A 16,286-nucleotide genomic window follows, 5' to 3' on the forward strand; every position below is an offset into this window, starting at 1 on the left:
AGCATTGAAAATTTGTTTGCCCTATCTCGAGATACAACCATATTTACTATGATTAGAAAAGTTCTATTAGGGAAACGAGTTTCAAATATCGAAGAGAGAGAATGAGTCGGGTAGTAGAATCTGTTTTGTTCTTGAACAGACTTTGCTCCGGAGTTTCTAGAGAGAGAGAGATGATAGTTACTTTTTTTTTGAAGGTCGCCGACTCAAAAAATTTCCGACCGACGACATTCGTCGGAGAAGAGAAAGGTGAGTTGGAAAAAGAGAGAGGTGAGTTGGAGAGAGAGAGAGAGAGGTGAGATGGAGAGAGAAAGAGAGCTGATGTGGAGAGATATGTGTGGTGAAGAGGGTAGTGAGGTTTTTCTTTTTGATTTTATTTTGAAAAAAATATTTATAAGAGGGTAGTTAGGACATTTACATCAAAAAACAGGCCCATATTTGAATTTGTAGAAATAGGGGGTCACAAAAGCAAGCTGATCACAGAATAGGGGCCAAATAGAAATTAACTCTTTTTCAAATTATTTAGTTTTATCTGTATTTCAGTGCCTTAGCATTTCATCTTGAGATCAAGTCTCTTCTCATCTTTTATATCGTTTTTCCTACTGTGTTATCTCGTTCTCAACCGGCATAGGTTTCATGGATTCTCCAAATAATCAGTTTATCCAACATTTTTCTGCCTTAACTACAGAAGATCTACCAACAACGACCGTCGAAGGAACAAATCTTATTAGCTCATTCTCTGAAAATAACAAAGAGGGGTAATCAAATTCCTATGTTCTACAAAGATAGACATAGGTCAGGCAATGGTCTGATTCTCTCGTGTTATTCATGGACCTAATAAATTCACCTTAACTGAATAGCAAGACACAAGTTTCTCATTCGATTTGAAACGACAAATGTATTGGGTCTGGCCGATATCGCCTCTCCAGCTCTCACCCTCATCTTACTGTTGATGGAGCTTTCAAACCTCCACATGCAGCGACAGGAGCAGTCGCGAGAAATCATTTGGGGGAAATTTTAGGAACAAACACGATTAGGTTTCAGCCGATATCGCCTCTCCATAGTGAGACGAGGGTTAAAGCTGGGAAAGGAGCTGGGATATGAGGGTTTTATATTGGAGGGGGACTCAAAATCTATGGTCGAGATGCTTTCTGATGCATTCTCGTCCCTCCCGTGGCAGCTATCGGGCGACATTAATAGGCTACGTGGATGTATCTCCTCAGACTTAATTGAGTTACAATTTTGCCACCCTATTTCTAATATGGAGGCACATCAGCTGGCGAAATCAGCAATCAGTACTTGACTTGAACAGTTTGCATTGAAGTTATTTCAGTTAACTATTTTCAGCTTACTATCGGTTTACTTTGAACTTTAGTCCTTGAGTCATTGTAACGAATATTGGATGATTTATTTTATGAAAGCTTTATTAGAAAAAAAATCTATTAATGGTCCTCTCACTCGACCACCTTTAAGCATGTAATTCACCATTACCGCGGAAGCATATAAAAGACACATGTTTGCCCGGAAAAGAGATATGATCTTTACTCTTCATTGACTTTCAACCTGCAATACTGAACTGACTTGAACGTCTTTGCAGAAACTCTCCAACCCCTCCTCACCGGCTGTACGAAAGAATAGTAACTCGAAGGTACAAAGACGAATTCCGATATACACTTTTCGACATCACTACTTTCAAATCTTCTAATGAATCAAAGTCAATAATACTACATTTGCTCTTAGTAGTTGATATCACTATTAATGGGGACATTGATATTGGTTGATATTATCAGTTAACCTAAAAGGGTTCTCTGCAGCTGTCTTACATATGAACCCCAATTTCTTACTTTTTCTTTTAGCACCCATGAAAGAAGAAAAAAAATATTTTGGAGAGCAAATGAATGAGATTTGTTGATAAACTAGAAAAAGTTCCTCTCATCAGAAAAAAAAAACTAGAAAAAGTTAGCAATTTTTTGAAAAATTAGAAAAGAAAAATGGAAAACACAAAGGAAACACAATGATGGTGCGTTTGGTTGCAGGATTCATGAATCCACGGATTCATGAGTCCTCGGAATTCATGATTCCACGGATTCATGAATCCAAATGGTTTCTTTTGGTTTGTTTGGTAACCAATAAGAATTCTAGGATTCTTGATTCCTTCATTTAAAATCCTTTGGTTTGTTTGTCAATAATATTTAGATTCTTACAAAATAAGTTTCTAATTAAAATAATATCCTTCAAATTCATGAATAATATCCCAAAAACAAAATCTCATCCAAATATTGTCTCTAGGTAACTGAAATTTCATGAAACCTATTCTTTTCCGGTAACTAAAATTTCATGAAACCTATTTTTTTTCAAGAAAATTTTAAAAATAGTTATTTCTTTCTACAAAATAATTATTTTAATTTTTTTTTTTAAATCATTATTTTTTCGAAAATTATAATTTTTTCAAAATCATTATTTTTTCAAAAATCATTATTTTTTTCAAAAATCATTATTTTTTCAAAAATCATTATTAAAATTATAGTTTTTTCAAAATCATTATTTTTTCAAAAATCATTATTTTTTCAAAAATCATTATTTTTCAAAAAACATTATTTTTTTCAGAAAATAGTTATTCCTTCCCCAAAATATTATTCTTCAAAAATAATGACTTTTGAAACAAATAGTGATTTTTGAAAAAAAAAAATAGTGATTTTTGAAAAAATAATGATTTAAAAAGAAATGATTTTTTTAAAAAATAATGATTTAAAAAAAAAATAATGATTTTCGAAAAAAATAATGATTTTCGAAAAAAATAATGATTTTTGAAAAAAAATTAATGATTTTTGAAAAAAACAATGATTTTTGAAAAAAACAATGATTTTTGAAAAAAATAATTATTTTGTAGAAGGGAAATAATTTTTTTTTTGATTTTAAGTTTGAAATTTAGGTTTATTAATCCAAAATCCTAACAAATCCTAGGGGGTAGGGTGGGATTTTGGTCCAATACAAATTTTGGAATTAAGAATCCTTAGGATTCAAGAGTCCTAGGATTCTTGGTAGCCAAACAGACCAAGGATTCATGATTCCTACCAAATCCCACTTTTGATAGGAATCCCACTTAGGAATCCTGCAACCAAACACACCATGAACTTTTTTAGGGATATCTGACGGAGAAGCCTTTGCAACAACAAAATAAAAAGAAAGGAGAAGCCCATGAGTTTAGGAGGGAAATAAAGCGTAATAGGACACGCATAGTTAAGGACACGCAATCTAAAAATCAAATGTTTGCGAGGGTGCACATATTATACTTGCATTGTTGTCAAACACATTATAAATTTGTTGTTTACCACAGGTTAAATGTTGATGTAGTCGGCTTCCATTTGACGACCCATTTCTCTCTCAAGAAGACCCGGCCAAAAAGAGCCAACCACATCACCATTCGGCTTGTGGTTAGCTATTTTTTTGGACCACTTAGCATTTCTCTTTCATAATGCCTACTTATATAAAGGTCCAACTGCACAAGCACAAAGACATTTCATAAAACATGTCAAACTCACTTTTCCTATAACTCTACGAAACATGCCCTAAGACATGTTCGTACAAGTAAATCCAATGTAATTTCTTGAATGAAATACTTGTTCAAGGTTCAGGACATAGTCTGGACATTGCCTCATTATTTCGAATTAAAAAAAAAACATTTGATCTTTCATAACTTAAATTTCCCTGTGACAAATTCCCCATTTAACTAGTCTAATAAGTAGGCATGAAAGTCAACTAACACATCAATATGACATTAATCAAAGTTATCTTCTATAAAGATTTGTAAATAATCAAGATTAAAACCTCAAACTAAAATCAAAGAGGAGTTGAGAGGAAAGAAGAAAATGTATGTGACGAGGCCTTTATCGCTGCACAGAAGGATCCTAGTAACCTTTCGAATTGTAACGATACTAACGATTCAGGTTATCTTGTTATTACAAATGAGGAATCAGAAGCAGAAGATACATGTTGTTGGGGTATTTCTAAAGACTTCATAAAAAACCTCCCATTTCCTCAAAACAAGTTCATGAAAATTGTATATTCATCTGACTCTGGGGAAAATGATCATAGTAAACACGACAAGGTTTTGTTCGTTCCCGTTCTTGATCAACCTTTGTCTTCCAATCGTTATTACGTTATAAAAGCCACTGGGAGTCATCGAGGGTATGTTTTTCTGTCGTACCTTTACAAGAATATGTTTCACCAATAACAATACAAAATTATATATGTTTCTTTTCGTATGTTACCAGCCAAAGCCAAGTGAAGTGTTTCAAACAAATTTATTATTCATTTTGCTAGGCAAGCGTACACATGCTCAAGAGAGGAGGATGTGAGCACATGTTGTTTCTGCACCAACATCGAAGACTTTAAACCAATGATTTTTAATCATAGAAACATATACCAAGAAATAGAGATTGTCAAGTCTAGTAGTGGTTTCATGGCTAAATCCGTCTCTCCGGATGGTTTTCCTTCTAGTTTTCTTCGTCATAAAGGTTGGTTCGCATCAACCTCTAGTTCATACAACTCATCTATTGGTGAAGCCTTAGGGCTAAACGTTTTTTTACGAACACAAATTCCTTGAAAGGTTGGTATTGTCCCTTTATATTCATAAAAGAAGGAAAGCTTGAAAGATCAAATGAAGAGTTCCTTGGTGTATGAAATGACACTAGAGCAATATTGGGAAGAGATTTATTCATGTGATAATGATGAAACTAGTGAAAACAATACTCATAATGTTGTAGTTGTGAGTGAAAATGTGGAGAAAGAAGTAGTTAAGTGCTTTGGGAAAGAAGCTCCTATAAGGGACAATAATGGTGAGGCAAGTTGATGGATTTATTTGGTTTAGTTATGTTGAAAACAGTGAACAATTATTGAGCTTGGGATTGAGTGTAGCCATTGTAGGGAAAATGAATAGGGTTTATTGAAGAGAATGGGCAAGGAGAAGGAAGAGAAGGTGAAGTGAAGGTAGAAAAGGAGTTCAAAGGTGAAGATGGGTGGAAAAGATTTGGTTGTTTTGTGTTGGTGAAAAGGTTTTCTTTAAGAAGAATGGATGGAACTTTGTTGCTAACATGGGATATAAAAATTTTCATCAAATACAAACCAAGTGGATATGAATTCAATGAATATGATTGTATATAGAGAGTTGTGATTAAAAGTTATCACGCAATTGTATCCTACCACTTAGTTGATGCTTCGTTATGACGATATCTAAGAAGGGAGGAGGAGGCCGAATTGTCTTAGGTCATCATATTGTCTTAGGTCACCGTTCCAAGTTGTAGAGAGATCCAACAATATTTGTGTACCACTTTCAATGTGGTAGTGAAGGTACCCAAAATCCTGTACTAATTATCGACTCTGGACATTCTGTTCAGTGTACCACTTTCAATGTGGTAGTGAAGGTACCCAAAATCCTGTACTAATTATCGACTCTGGACATTCTGTTCAGTGTAAACCTCGTCCGGAAGGCCTTTTTTTTCTCCCATATCCTGCCTTTCATTTATGGGGTTCAAGATGACACAGTCAATGTAGATGAATATTGAGTGCTCAATGATGATGTTCCAAACATTTAGCAAGGCATCTTTGTCATTTGCACTAATCTTGTTTTATCTGTCTAGTCTTAATCTGGCCACTAGACTCTCTAGTCTCTTCAGCTACAATGAAGGGTTACTTCCCACATGTGCCCTAGTTTAAGATGGACTTTCTATTTGACACCCTACTTTCCCTAAGATCATCTCGAATGCAACACTGAAACTCTAAAACTTAAAACGTCATATAAGATTTTTTTTAGTGTCTTTCTTTCAAAATCATCTGCAGTGCAAAACTCAACATAAATCTTTAAAGTAATTAGGCATCATTTGTTTTAGAGATCCTTAAGAAGACACTTGTCCTCTCGAGGATCTCTAAGCGCCACTCAAACAAATCAATTAGTTTTATAATCAAAATATATATTTTAAAATTTCTCTTGAGTGTTGTATTGGAAAAGACTTTCTAATAGAATATCTCTAAATGACCAAGTAGGAAAGAGACCACCTAGAACTACTTTTCACATTTAGACGGTTGACACCTTTGATTTATAGAGTTAAAAATTGAGGTCTTACATACAGGGCACGTTAGAAAAAGAAATTAATGTTAGAAAAAATTAATAAAATTCTTAATAGTGCTTATGCAGGGGTGGCCCTGGGCCAAAGCGAACAAAGCGTCGCTTCGGGCCACCGGCTTTTAGGGGCCACCGAGACATTAATTTCTGTAAGAAATATATAAGAAGTCCAACTCTTTAAGAAAATTATAAGGGCCCCATTTAAAAAATGTTAAGTAAAAAGGGCCACCAAATTTGATGATCTTTAAATGAATGGTGAGCCCAACCGTTTGTTAGATTTCTGGGAAAGTAAAGTAGAAAGTGTTGCTTCAAAAACTGGTGGAGACAAGTGATGATTACGATAAGCTTAAGCCATTTAAAAAATGTTAAGTAAAAAGGGCCACCAAGACATTAGGTTTCAAGCTCCACAATTACGAGAAGATTTAGAAGAATTGGTGGAGACAAGTGATGATTCAAAAACAGTTTATGATGCCGAAAATATATTAAAACAAAACTTTGAAAATTTTGAATTCCTTTTGAGCATGGTTATTTGGCATAATATATTGTTTGCGTTAATATAGATATTGATATTGATGTTGCATTGAGAAATTGAATGGACTCATTCGTTATCTTGAAGATTATAGAGAAGTAAGATTGAAGAAGGCATGGTTGAAGCTAAAGAGATTGCCATTAAAATGACAGTTGAAACAACATCACAGAAAAAAAAATATTATTCGAAGAAAGAAACAGTTTAACGAGAATGCGTGTGAAGATCCATCAATGTCACCTGAAGAAGCATTTAGAGTTAATTATTACATATACATATTAGATCAGACTCTTTCTTCATTTAAGAGCAGATTTGAGCAAACTAGAAATACAAAGAAATATTTAGTCTTCTGTTTGAGTTAAAAAAGTTAAACTCCCAAGATGATGGTGATTTGAGATATTCATGTGTTCGCCTTGAAACCTTTTTCAAGCATAATGAGTCATATGACATCGACAGACTGGACTTATTTTCTGAACTGAAAGTGTTGAAGCGTCTTTTACCAAATGAGATCAAAAGACCAACTGAAGTGCTCGATTTTTTGAAAGATATGAAAGGTTGTTAACCGAACACATGAGTTTCTTATAGAATTATGTTAACAATACCAGCTATTGTTGCCTCTTCATAAAGAAGTTTTTCTAAGTTGAAGTTGATTAAGTCTTATATTCGATCTACTATGTCAGAAGAGAGGTTAAACGGGTTAGCTACATTATCTATTGAGAAGAATATGGCTGACAGTCTTGACTATTCGATGATTAGTAGTGACTTTGCATCGAAAAGTTTAAGAAGAACAAAATTTTCAGTGTTGTAATTATCAAAAAAAATTATTTTGTTATATAAATATGATGAAAATATTTTGCGGTACTTATTGTTTTCATGTAAATACATTTATACGTTTTACAATTTGATAGAAAGGGCCACATTTTCAGACCTCGCTTCGGACCACCAAAATGTCAGGGCCGCCCCTGTGCTTATGATAGGATTCCTACATTCCTAACAACGGAGCTACACCTTAAATCATGTTACAAGTTTGTTTACAGTATAGTTATTATTTCAAAACGGATGTACAAAATGAAAAGGCGTTAGGACACAAAGCGACCGCTTTAACTGTTTTGGTCGTGAACAGCCGGTGGAGAAGAAAAGGAAAGATAATATGGGCAGAAAATATAATCCTACTGTCCTACCCAAATTTGGATAGCACCCTAAGAAAATGGGGCCAAATTCTGCTATAAAAAAATTAATAAGCCATACAGAATGTTGGTCACAGAGAACCAAATTGGAATTAGCCCTAGAATAAACAACCAAGTCAATGTCTCAACTCAAAGTCCTACTCTAATAGTTTATGAAGTTATGTTTAGCACTACAAGGCACGATTATACTATTAGTTTTTTCGTTAAACCGACTATACTAATCCAATGATAATGAAGTTTACAAACAAAATTATACAAGTCAATAATGAATATTAAATAGCGATTCAAAAACGATATTGTGCACCAAATATATGTCATGCCAGACATTTCTCACCATCAATATATGAAGATAAACTCAAGATCCAAATGTATATAAACAAGATTAGCAGAAAACTTCAGAAGGAAACAAAGAAACGAAACATCAAATATGTACGTAACAAAACCACTTTCTTCTTTCAGAAACGATCCAAATTTTCTTTCGGTTTTTACGCCAGAAGGTCGTCATTCTGGTGACTTAGTAATAACTGATGAAGAAACAGAAACAGCAGATACATGTTGTTGGGGAACTTGTATAGACACTCAAGTAAAGGATTTTCCATTTCCTCAGAACAAGATCGTAAAAGTTACTTATACAGCAGGACATGGCGATAACCGAAGAAACGAAAGTAGAAAGGTCTGGTTCATTCCTGTTCTTGATCAACCTTTGTCTTCGAATAGATACTATGTTATAAGAGCTACTGGTCAACATATAGGGTAAGTGTTTTTCTTTTCTGACCTTTCATGTTAATGTTAATTCATTCAATTATCAAATACTAGTATTAAGATAATAAATTATAATTTTCGAATCATGGGTTGTAATAGACATAGTAACGCGTAAGAACTAATATGGTTTTAGCGATATTTATTGAGATTGTAACGCCCCAAATCCCGGTCTCAGTCAATGTGTTCCTAATAACGTGTCTGCGATCAATGAAGCCCGAGACAACCTTAGGTCTTCTCAACCTAGCGCTCTGATACCATTCGTAAGGTTCTGAATTATGGGTTTGAAGACAGTAAGGTTGGGATCGGGATTAAGGGCGTTACAGAGATGTATGAGAAGGATTTTGAAAATAATTCGGGACTGAATTGATTTTGTAGGTTAGCCTGCACGTGTTCAATAGAAGATGATTTGACTGTTTGTTGTTTCTGCACTTCTTTTGATGTTACTCCAAAGCTTTTTGATCCGACAGACATATATCAACAAGTAGAGATATTAAGGACTGATCATGGTTATACCGCTAGATCAGTCGCTCCAGACGGGTTTCCTCCACACTTCCTTAGACGAAAAGGGTGGATTGCACACACATCAAGTTCATATGATTGCCAAGTAGGCGAAGCTCTGGGTCTGAATGTCCGTTTACGAAATAGCCTTCCAAGGGTCACTAGTTCTAAACCCGTGGTTGTTGGGAAGTGGTACTGTCCTTGTGTGTTCATAGGAGAAGGCAGACTAAAAGATCAAATGGAGGATTCTTTATTTTATGAAATGACTCTAGACCAAACATGGGAAGAGATTTACTCGTGCGAAAATGATTCAACCGTAGGTAACATCGTTTCTGTCAATAGGACCTTACAAAAAGAAGTGTTTACGTTATACAATGAGGAAGCAGACAAGCAATATGTACGTGGAGTTGATCGATTAATAGCGTTTACAAATATGAAGCATGATGAAGAAGAAACAAGATTAGGATTGAGTTTAGCTATTGTCGAGAAAATGAGGTGGATTCAAAAAGATGCTGGGTGTTTAGAAGGGAATGGCAGAGAAGTGAAAGTGGAGAAAGTAGAGAAGTTTAAAGGAGGAAATGGGTGGAAAAGATTTCGGTGTTTTGTGCTGGTGGAAAAGTTTTCGTTAAAGAAAATGGATGGTACTGTGGTTCTAACATGCGAATACAAACACATTCATCAGATTCGAAGCAAATGGGAATGAGATCTTCATAATACTTCAATATTGGACTGTCTAATTTGTAAAGTACACAATATTTGCTTTGTGATGATTTCAAGTAATAATTGTGCTCAAAAGTATCAAAACCATATTCATCTATCAGCAAACTAGCTCAACTCTATGTGCAATAAGGGTATTAATTTCGTATTTAAATGTCACAGTATAATTGAGGAAGTCAGTAACACAGTGATTTTCCCGCCGTTCATCAGTTATTTGTGATTGGGGTTAAATCGAACATTTATGTCCACATAATTAGTGTGTTGATGACATAATTGTGTTATAAAATTCATGTCTATATTGCATAAGTTTATTATTTGCATTGTGTTCCATAATGGTTGATAATAAGCAACAGAAGACCATAATGAAACTGGGTTTAGGATTTCCCAATAAAACTGGATGAGCTTTAAAATCACCTATCTAATATGGGTAGAACTCAAATCTGGATGCACGTTCCCATTTAAGGGTAGAATTGCTCCATAAAGAATCAAGAATACAAATCCTAACCCTATCGAAGACGACAAAAACTTCAACATCTGATGTGTACTAAATCAATTGCTTCCACATAGACGCGCTTTTTCGTCATAAATAAGCATAAAGTTGGGTGCGGTACCTTATTCAATAAGATGCTTGGGTTAATATCTTTCTTCTACAAACATCTGAAAGCGTCAAAAGCATACTGCACGTTGCCAAGTTCTTCCTCGATGCGCAGAAGCTGTAAATCCAATTAGAAACAAAAGTAAAATAGGTGCAGCGAAGATTTTTGGAATACTTTGCCAACCAAGAACAAGAATACTAGTCTAGGAGAGACTCATTTATAGACTATAATAAGTGTTGCTAGTGATAATATTTTGGGCTAACTAAGAACAAGAATAATATCAAAGATTGTCTCTTTATCGACTATAAAATGTAGCCACAGTGATATAAGGATGCACGTAAACTACTGAAGAGTTAAGTTTTACAGGGAAGTGGGAATAATTGACCGAAAGTCATGTATTCTAAGGGCACATTAGAAGGACCCCTAGTTTAAAACCAACTTTCTGTTTAGTTCATTGTTTTTCATTAACTCGAGTTTGACTCTTTTCTCAGAATTCCATCCTGTGAAGAAAATGAGAGGAAAAAAAAGATGACTTGGAAAGAAAAAGAAACAGAAGAAAAGGGAGAAGATGATAAGAAACACAGAGGAGAGAGAAACAAAGTCCTAATCTAATAATAGTAACTTATGAAGTTATGTTAACAACTACAAGACACAAATACATTAATTTAATGACAATGACATTCCACCACATATTTATTTGAATTTTGAAGTGACAGCCACTCAGCCAGTACTCATCCATATATAAACAAGATTAGCAGAAAGTTTTAGAAGAAAATAAACAAGAAAGATGTATGTAACAAAGCCACTTTCTTTGTTCAGAAAGGATGCAAATTTTCTTTCAGTTTTCACACCAGAAGTCCTTATTCTGGTGATTTAGTAATAACAGATGAAGAAACGGAAACACAAGATACATGTTGTTGGGGTACTTGTAAAGACAGACATGTTAAAGGTTTTCCATTTCCTCAGAACAAGATCGTTAACGTTAGTTATACAACAGCAAGTGGTGAACACACACTAGCTGAAAGTAAAGAGGTCTGGTTCATTCTTGTTCTTGATCAACCTTTGTCTTCTAACCGATACTACGTTATAAGAGCTACTGGTCAACATAGAGGGTAAGTGTTTCTTTTGAGCTTTCATGTTAATGCTAATACTAAATTATCAAATACTTGTATTAGGATAACAACTTATGAGTTTCGAAACCATGGGTTATAACAAACGAAATTGGAAACTAAGAATTCGCTAGGTTTTTAGTGATGATGGTACATGAAAAGGATTTCATAACTGATTTCAGTTTAAATTGATTTTGTAGGCTAGGTTGCACATGTTCAAGAGAAGAAGATATGAGTGTATTTTGTTTCTGCAGTTCTGTCAATGATGTTACACCAAGGCTTTTCGATCCGACATACATATATCAACAAGTAGAGATATTAAGGACTAGTGGTGGTTATACTGCTAAGTCGGTCGCTCCAGACGGATTTCCTCCACAATTCCTTAGACAGGGAGGATGGAAAGTACACACCTCAAGTTCATATGACTGTCAATTAGGCGAGGCTTCCGGTCTCAACGTCCCTCTACGAACTCGCCTCCCAGAGCTCATTAGTTCTAAACCTGTGCTTGTGGGGAAATGGTACTGCCCTTTTGTGTTCATAAGGGAACGAATAATTAAGGATCAAATGAAGAATTCCTTATTTTATGAAATGACTCTAGACCAAAGTTGGGAAGAGATTTACGTGCTTGAAAAAGATTCAACTGTAGGTAATGTTGTGTCTGTGAATGCAAACATAGAAAAAGAAGTGGTGACGTTGTTTGGTGGGAAAGCCGAAAAGCAATGTATAGGTGGTGGAGTTGATGGATTTACATGGTTTACACATATGAACCATAGTGAAGAAGGAACAAGATTAGGCTTGAGTTTAGCCATTGTTGAGAAAATGAAGTGGATTCAACAAGTAGTAGGGTGTTTAGAAGGGAATGATGGAGAAGTATGATAGAGAAAGATATTCTCTATATTTAATATTATGATATATTTTAGAAGATATTCTATAGCTATTTAATATTAGGAGTTTCTATATTTTAGAAGATATTCTATAGTTATCTAATATTAGGAGTTTCCGTATTTTTATATTTCTAAATATTGAGTCCTAGTTAGAGTCTAATTTGTCTAGTTGTAGCCTATATATATGGCTGAGTTCATAGTAGTTAGATATGGATATGAATATTGAAGTTATTAATAAAGTTTTCTATTAGTATTACGTTTATCTTTGGCTGGCCTAGATAAGAACTTGAAGGTTCTTATCAATTGGTATCCAGAGCAAACGCTCCTATCATTCGCTTTCGCACTTTTTTTTCCCTTCGTTAGAGAATCTTGTTTTTGGTATAAACTCAAAAAAAAAAAAAAAAAAAATGGAGAAGCAATTGGGTAAATTGGCAGAGAAGATGACTGAGATGACGGTAAATCAATCATTATTGATTGAGAAGATTGATCGATTGGTCAACAATAGAGAGATTGTGTCTCAAAGAGGTAATCATTTTCAAGGTGAAAGGTTATATTTTAAACGGTTTAACGGATCAGATGTGGAAGGATGGATTTTTCAAGCTCAACAATATTTTGAAATCTATGACACTGCAGAAGACCAAAAGATTCAGTTTGCAATCAATTACTTGGATGGAAAAGCATTGCAATGGTGTCGTTGGGCCAAAAGAAGTATTCGTTCATGGGAAGAGTTTGTCGAAGCGGTTGTCGATCGCTTCGGGAAAACGACGTATGAAGATGCAGGGGATGCACAAGCAAAATTACAACAAACAACCCCATACAATGAATATCAAGAAAAATTTGATTGTCTTTCAAATATGGTTAAGAAGCCCGAAAAAGATGAGGAGAAGACAAAGAGAAAAACAACCAAAGTAGAGGAGAAGGAAGCTCACAAAGAGAACACAAAAATCTCAGAGGAAGACGACATTGATGCCATCCTGATGAATATACAAAAAGAAGAATCCAAAAAGAAGGAAATTCACATTGAAGAAAATGTTCCTAGACCTTATCCTCGATCAAACTGTTCGATGAACATCAATCTACTGAAGGAAACAAAACTGTTCATATATGGAGGATATTCCAAACAAGTAGCATCTAATAAGATTAACTGCTCTGAGAAGAGAAGTTCTACAGTAAGAAGGGTGTCTCTAAAGTTATCTCCAAAGTACTATGGTCCATACAGAATACTGGAAAAAATCAGTCCAATAGTGTATCGTTTGGAATTACCAGAGGGAACTAAAATTCATCTTGCTTTTCATGTTTCTGTTTTGAAGAAGGCACTTATCCTCTATATTGTGATTGATGATGAAATACCAATTGTCGAAGATGAGGGAGACCCGGTGTTAACAATGACCGAGAACATCCATGAGGGCAAGGATGCTGTCAAGGGAGGAGGAATGATAGAGAAAGATATTCTCTATATTTAATATTATGATATATTTTAGAAGATATTCAATAGCTATTTAATATTAGGAGTTTCTATATTTTAGAAGATATTCTATAGTTATCTAATATTAGGAGTTTCCATATTTTTATATTTCTAAATATTGAGTCCTAGTTAGAGTCTGATTTGTCTAGTTGTAGCCTATATATATGGCTGAGTTCATAGTAGTTAGATATGGATATGAATATTGAAGTTATTAATAAAGTTTTCTATTAGTATTACGTCTATCTTTGGCTGGCCTAGATAAGAACTTGAAGGTTCTTATCAAAGTAAAAGTGAAGAAAGTAGAGGAGTTTAAAGGAGGATATGAGTGGAGAAGATTCAGTTGTTTTGTGCTGGTGGAGAAGTTTTCATTAAGGAGAATGGATGGTACAGTGATTCTAACTTGTGAATACAAACATATCCATCAGATTCGAAGCAAATGGGAATGAATTGTTTCCTAATATCTCAATATAAGAGTGTCTAATATGTCTCAGTAACGAATTGTTTTTTTTCCCTGTTCATTACTTATTTGCAATTGAGTTTGAATTGAACAATTTTATCTATCTAGTGAGTGTGTGTATGAGATAATTGTGAAACAATTGGTTCCAGAGAACCTCCTATTCTGCTTTTTTAACTAATTATATTTGACATATACGTCTAATTCCACTTAAAGTCATAGACTCGCCTTTTAGTCATAAAGCATAGAATTTGGTGCAGTACCTTACTTCCATAAGATGGTTGGGGTTAATTCAGTTTCCTACAGATATCTAAAAGCTTCACCAGCATAATCCACGTCACCGAGTTCTTCCTCTATGCCCAGAAGCTCTGAATCCAATCATGAACAAAAATAAAGTTGGTTCAAAGAAAATTTTTGGAATATTATACTAACCACGAACAATAAAACTAATAATGGTTGACCCACAGTAGACTAAAAGTGTTACCACTGATATACGAGGATGCATCTAAACTACTGGATGGTTGAGTTTCACTGGGAAGTGGGAACACTCAACCTAAAATCATAGAAAAGGAAAAGACGACATACGAGGTTGATCTTTCCTACCCTCTTCTGGATTTTGTGATGGCAAAGCAATTAACTCTGATCAAAGTCGGAAACTAAAGAAGTTACCAATATTGGTCCAGCTATTGAGAAGACACTGTTGATGGCAGTACCACCTAGTTTCTCTCATTACTGTCAATCTAAAGTTTTTTTTTGACAAATTAGAAATATGAATCTAAACTAGTTTTGTGTAATACTTCTATAGTATGACTAATTGGGTGCTTTAATTCTTAACAGAATCGGTCTGAAAGCAAGTGTTGTTTTTCAAATTCAACTGTTTTCAGCTAGAAAATTATGAAAGAATTTGACAACACTTGTTTTGAGATCTTATTTTGTTGAAGACATAACTATATTCAAGACCTCATAGTAAGCACATAAATATATATATATATATATATATATATATATATATATATATATATGCGCAATGCCTTTTTTTTGAGATGTACCGTCGATTTATCTTTGAGATATTCGTGTCCGTCCGATATATCTATTATATAATTAAGTTGTTTTAACCACCTATACATGTGTCACTCAACTAGAAAAGCAATTAGAAACCACCTCATACCTCTCCTATTTTCTCTCCCTTAATACGGTTGAATTAAACTTGATTAATCAACTTAATTATATAATAGATATATCGGACGGACACGAATATCTCAAAGATAAATCGACGGTCCATCTCAAAAAAAGGCATTGCGCTATATATAATAGATATATATATATATACATACTAGGTGTCCACCGCGTCCGTAAGACGCGGTAGATCCCTTTTGGCTAACGCCTTACGAGACATGAGAACGTTCTCATCAAACTCGAGGGGGAGAAAATATATCCAAATGTTTATACATCGTGGAATTCAATTCGACACCATCCAATATTATACTGGGACTTGTAATTCGCATTTTCTATGCGAATCACAAATCTCGGTGGGATTTTAGATGCTCTAGAATTGAGTTCCACAATGTATAAACATCTGGATATATGCACGCCCCCTCGAGTTTGATGAGAACGTTCTCATGTCTCGTAAGGCGTTAGCCAAAAGGGATCTACCGCGTCCGTAGGACGCGGTGGACACCTAGTATATATATAGTCCACAATCACTACAGAAAAAACACACATCCGAAGGCTGGTGATACTTGAGTCATGCTTACAGATTTTGCTCTCAACCTAGAAATGATTCCACAACTAATCTAATATGGGTAGAACTTAAATTTGGATGCACATTCCTATTTAAGGGTAGAATTGCTCCATAAAGAACCAAGAATACAAATCCTAACCCTATCGAAGACGAAAAAACTTCAACATCTGATGTGTACTAAATCAATTGCTTCCACATAGACGCGCTTTTTCGTCATAAATAAGCATAA

General features: G+C 34.5%; 2 protein-coding genes and 2 pseudogenes across 3 annotated transcripts in view; all 4 read left to right on the top strand.

The window, feature by feature from the left end:
* Positions 1–3,866: 3,866 nt before the first annotated feature.
* On the top strand, positions 3,867–4,849 carry LOC147543261 (uncharacterized; annotated as a pseudogene).
* Positions 4,850–8,153: 3,304 nt separating this feature from the next.
* On the top strand, positions 8,154–10,122 carry LOC147543262 (uncharacterized). Its single transcript, XM_086632993.1, has 2 exons — positions 8,154–8,584; positions 8,969–10,122. The coding sequence occupies exons 1-2, from the start codon at positions 8,259–8,261 to the stop codon at positions 9,792–9,794; spliced, it is 1,152 nt and encodes a 383-aa protein (XP_086489119.1). The 5' UTR covers positions 8,154–8,258; the 3' UTR covers positions 9,795–10,122.
* Positions 10,123–11,191: 1,069 nt separating this feature from the next.
* On the top strand, positions 11,192–14,522 carry LOC147543263 (uncharacterized; annotated as a pseudogene). The gene is made up of 3 exons (XR_015223160.1): positions 11,192–11,516; positions 11,714–12,383; positions 14,148–14,522. The product of XR_015223160.1 is annotated as an uncharacterized LOC147543263 (transcript).
* Positions 14,523–15,952: 1,430 nt separating this feature from the next.
* Positions 15,953–16,286, top strand: part of LOC147543264 (zinc finger (C3HC4-type RING finger) family protein / BRCT domain-containing protein) — a 55,856-nt gene continuing 55,522 nt past the window's right edge. The window contains exon 1 of the mRNA XM_086632991.1: positions 15,953–15,997. The gene's annotated coding sequence lies outside the window, so the exon portion shown is untranslated. The remainder of the gene's footprint in view (positions 15,998–16,286) is intronic.

This window comes from Eschscholzia californica, unplaced genomic scaffold (genome assembly GCF_041429995.1).
Source record: "Eschscholzia californica isolate CP2 unplaced genomic scaffold, dmEscCali1.0.p SCAF_4, whole genome shotgun sequence".
In the NCBI taxonomy this organism is placed as follows: domain Eukaryota; kingdom Viridiplantae; phylum Streptophyta; class Magnoliopsida; order Ranunculales; family Papaveraceae; genus Eschscholzia; species Eschscholzia californica.

Excerpts from the sequence above, each read along its gene's own strand:
- LOC147543262 (XM_086632993.1), top strand. The coding sequence starts at position 8,259 with ATGTACGTAACAAAACCACTTTCTTCTTTCAGAAACGATCCAAATTTT. Across the intron at positions 8,585-8,968 it reads GCTACTGGTCAACATATAGG|GTTAGCCTGCACGTGTTCAA; the intron begins GTAAGTGTTTTT and ends TTGATTTTGTAG.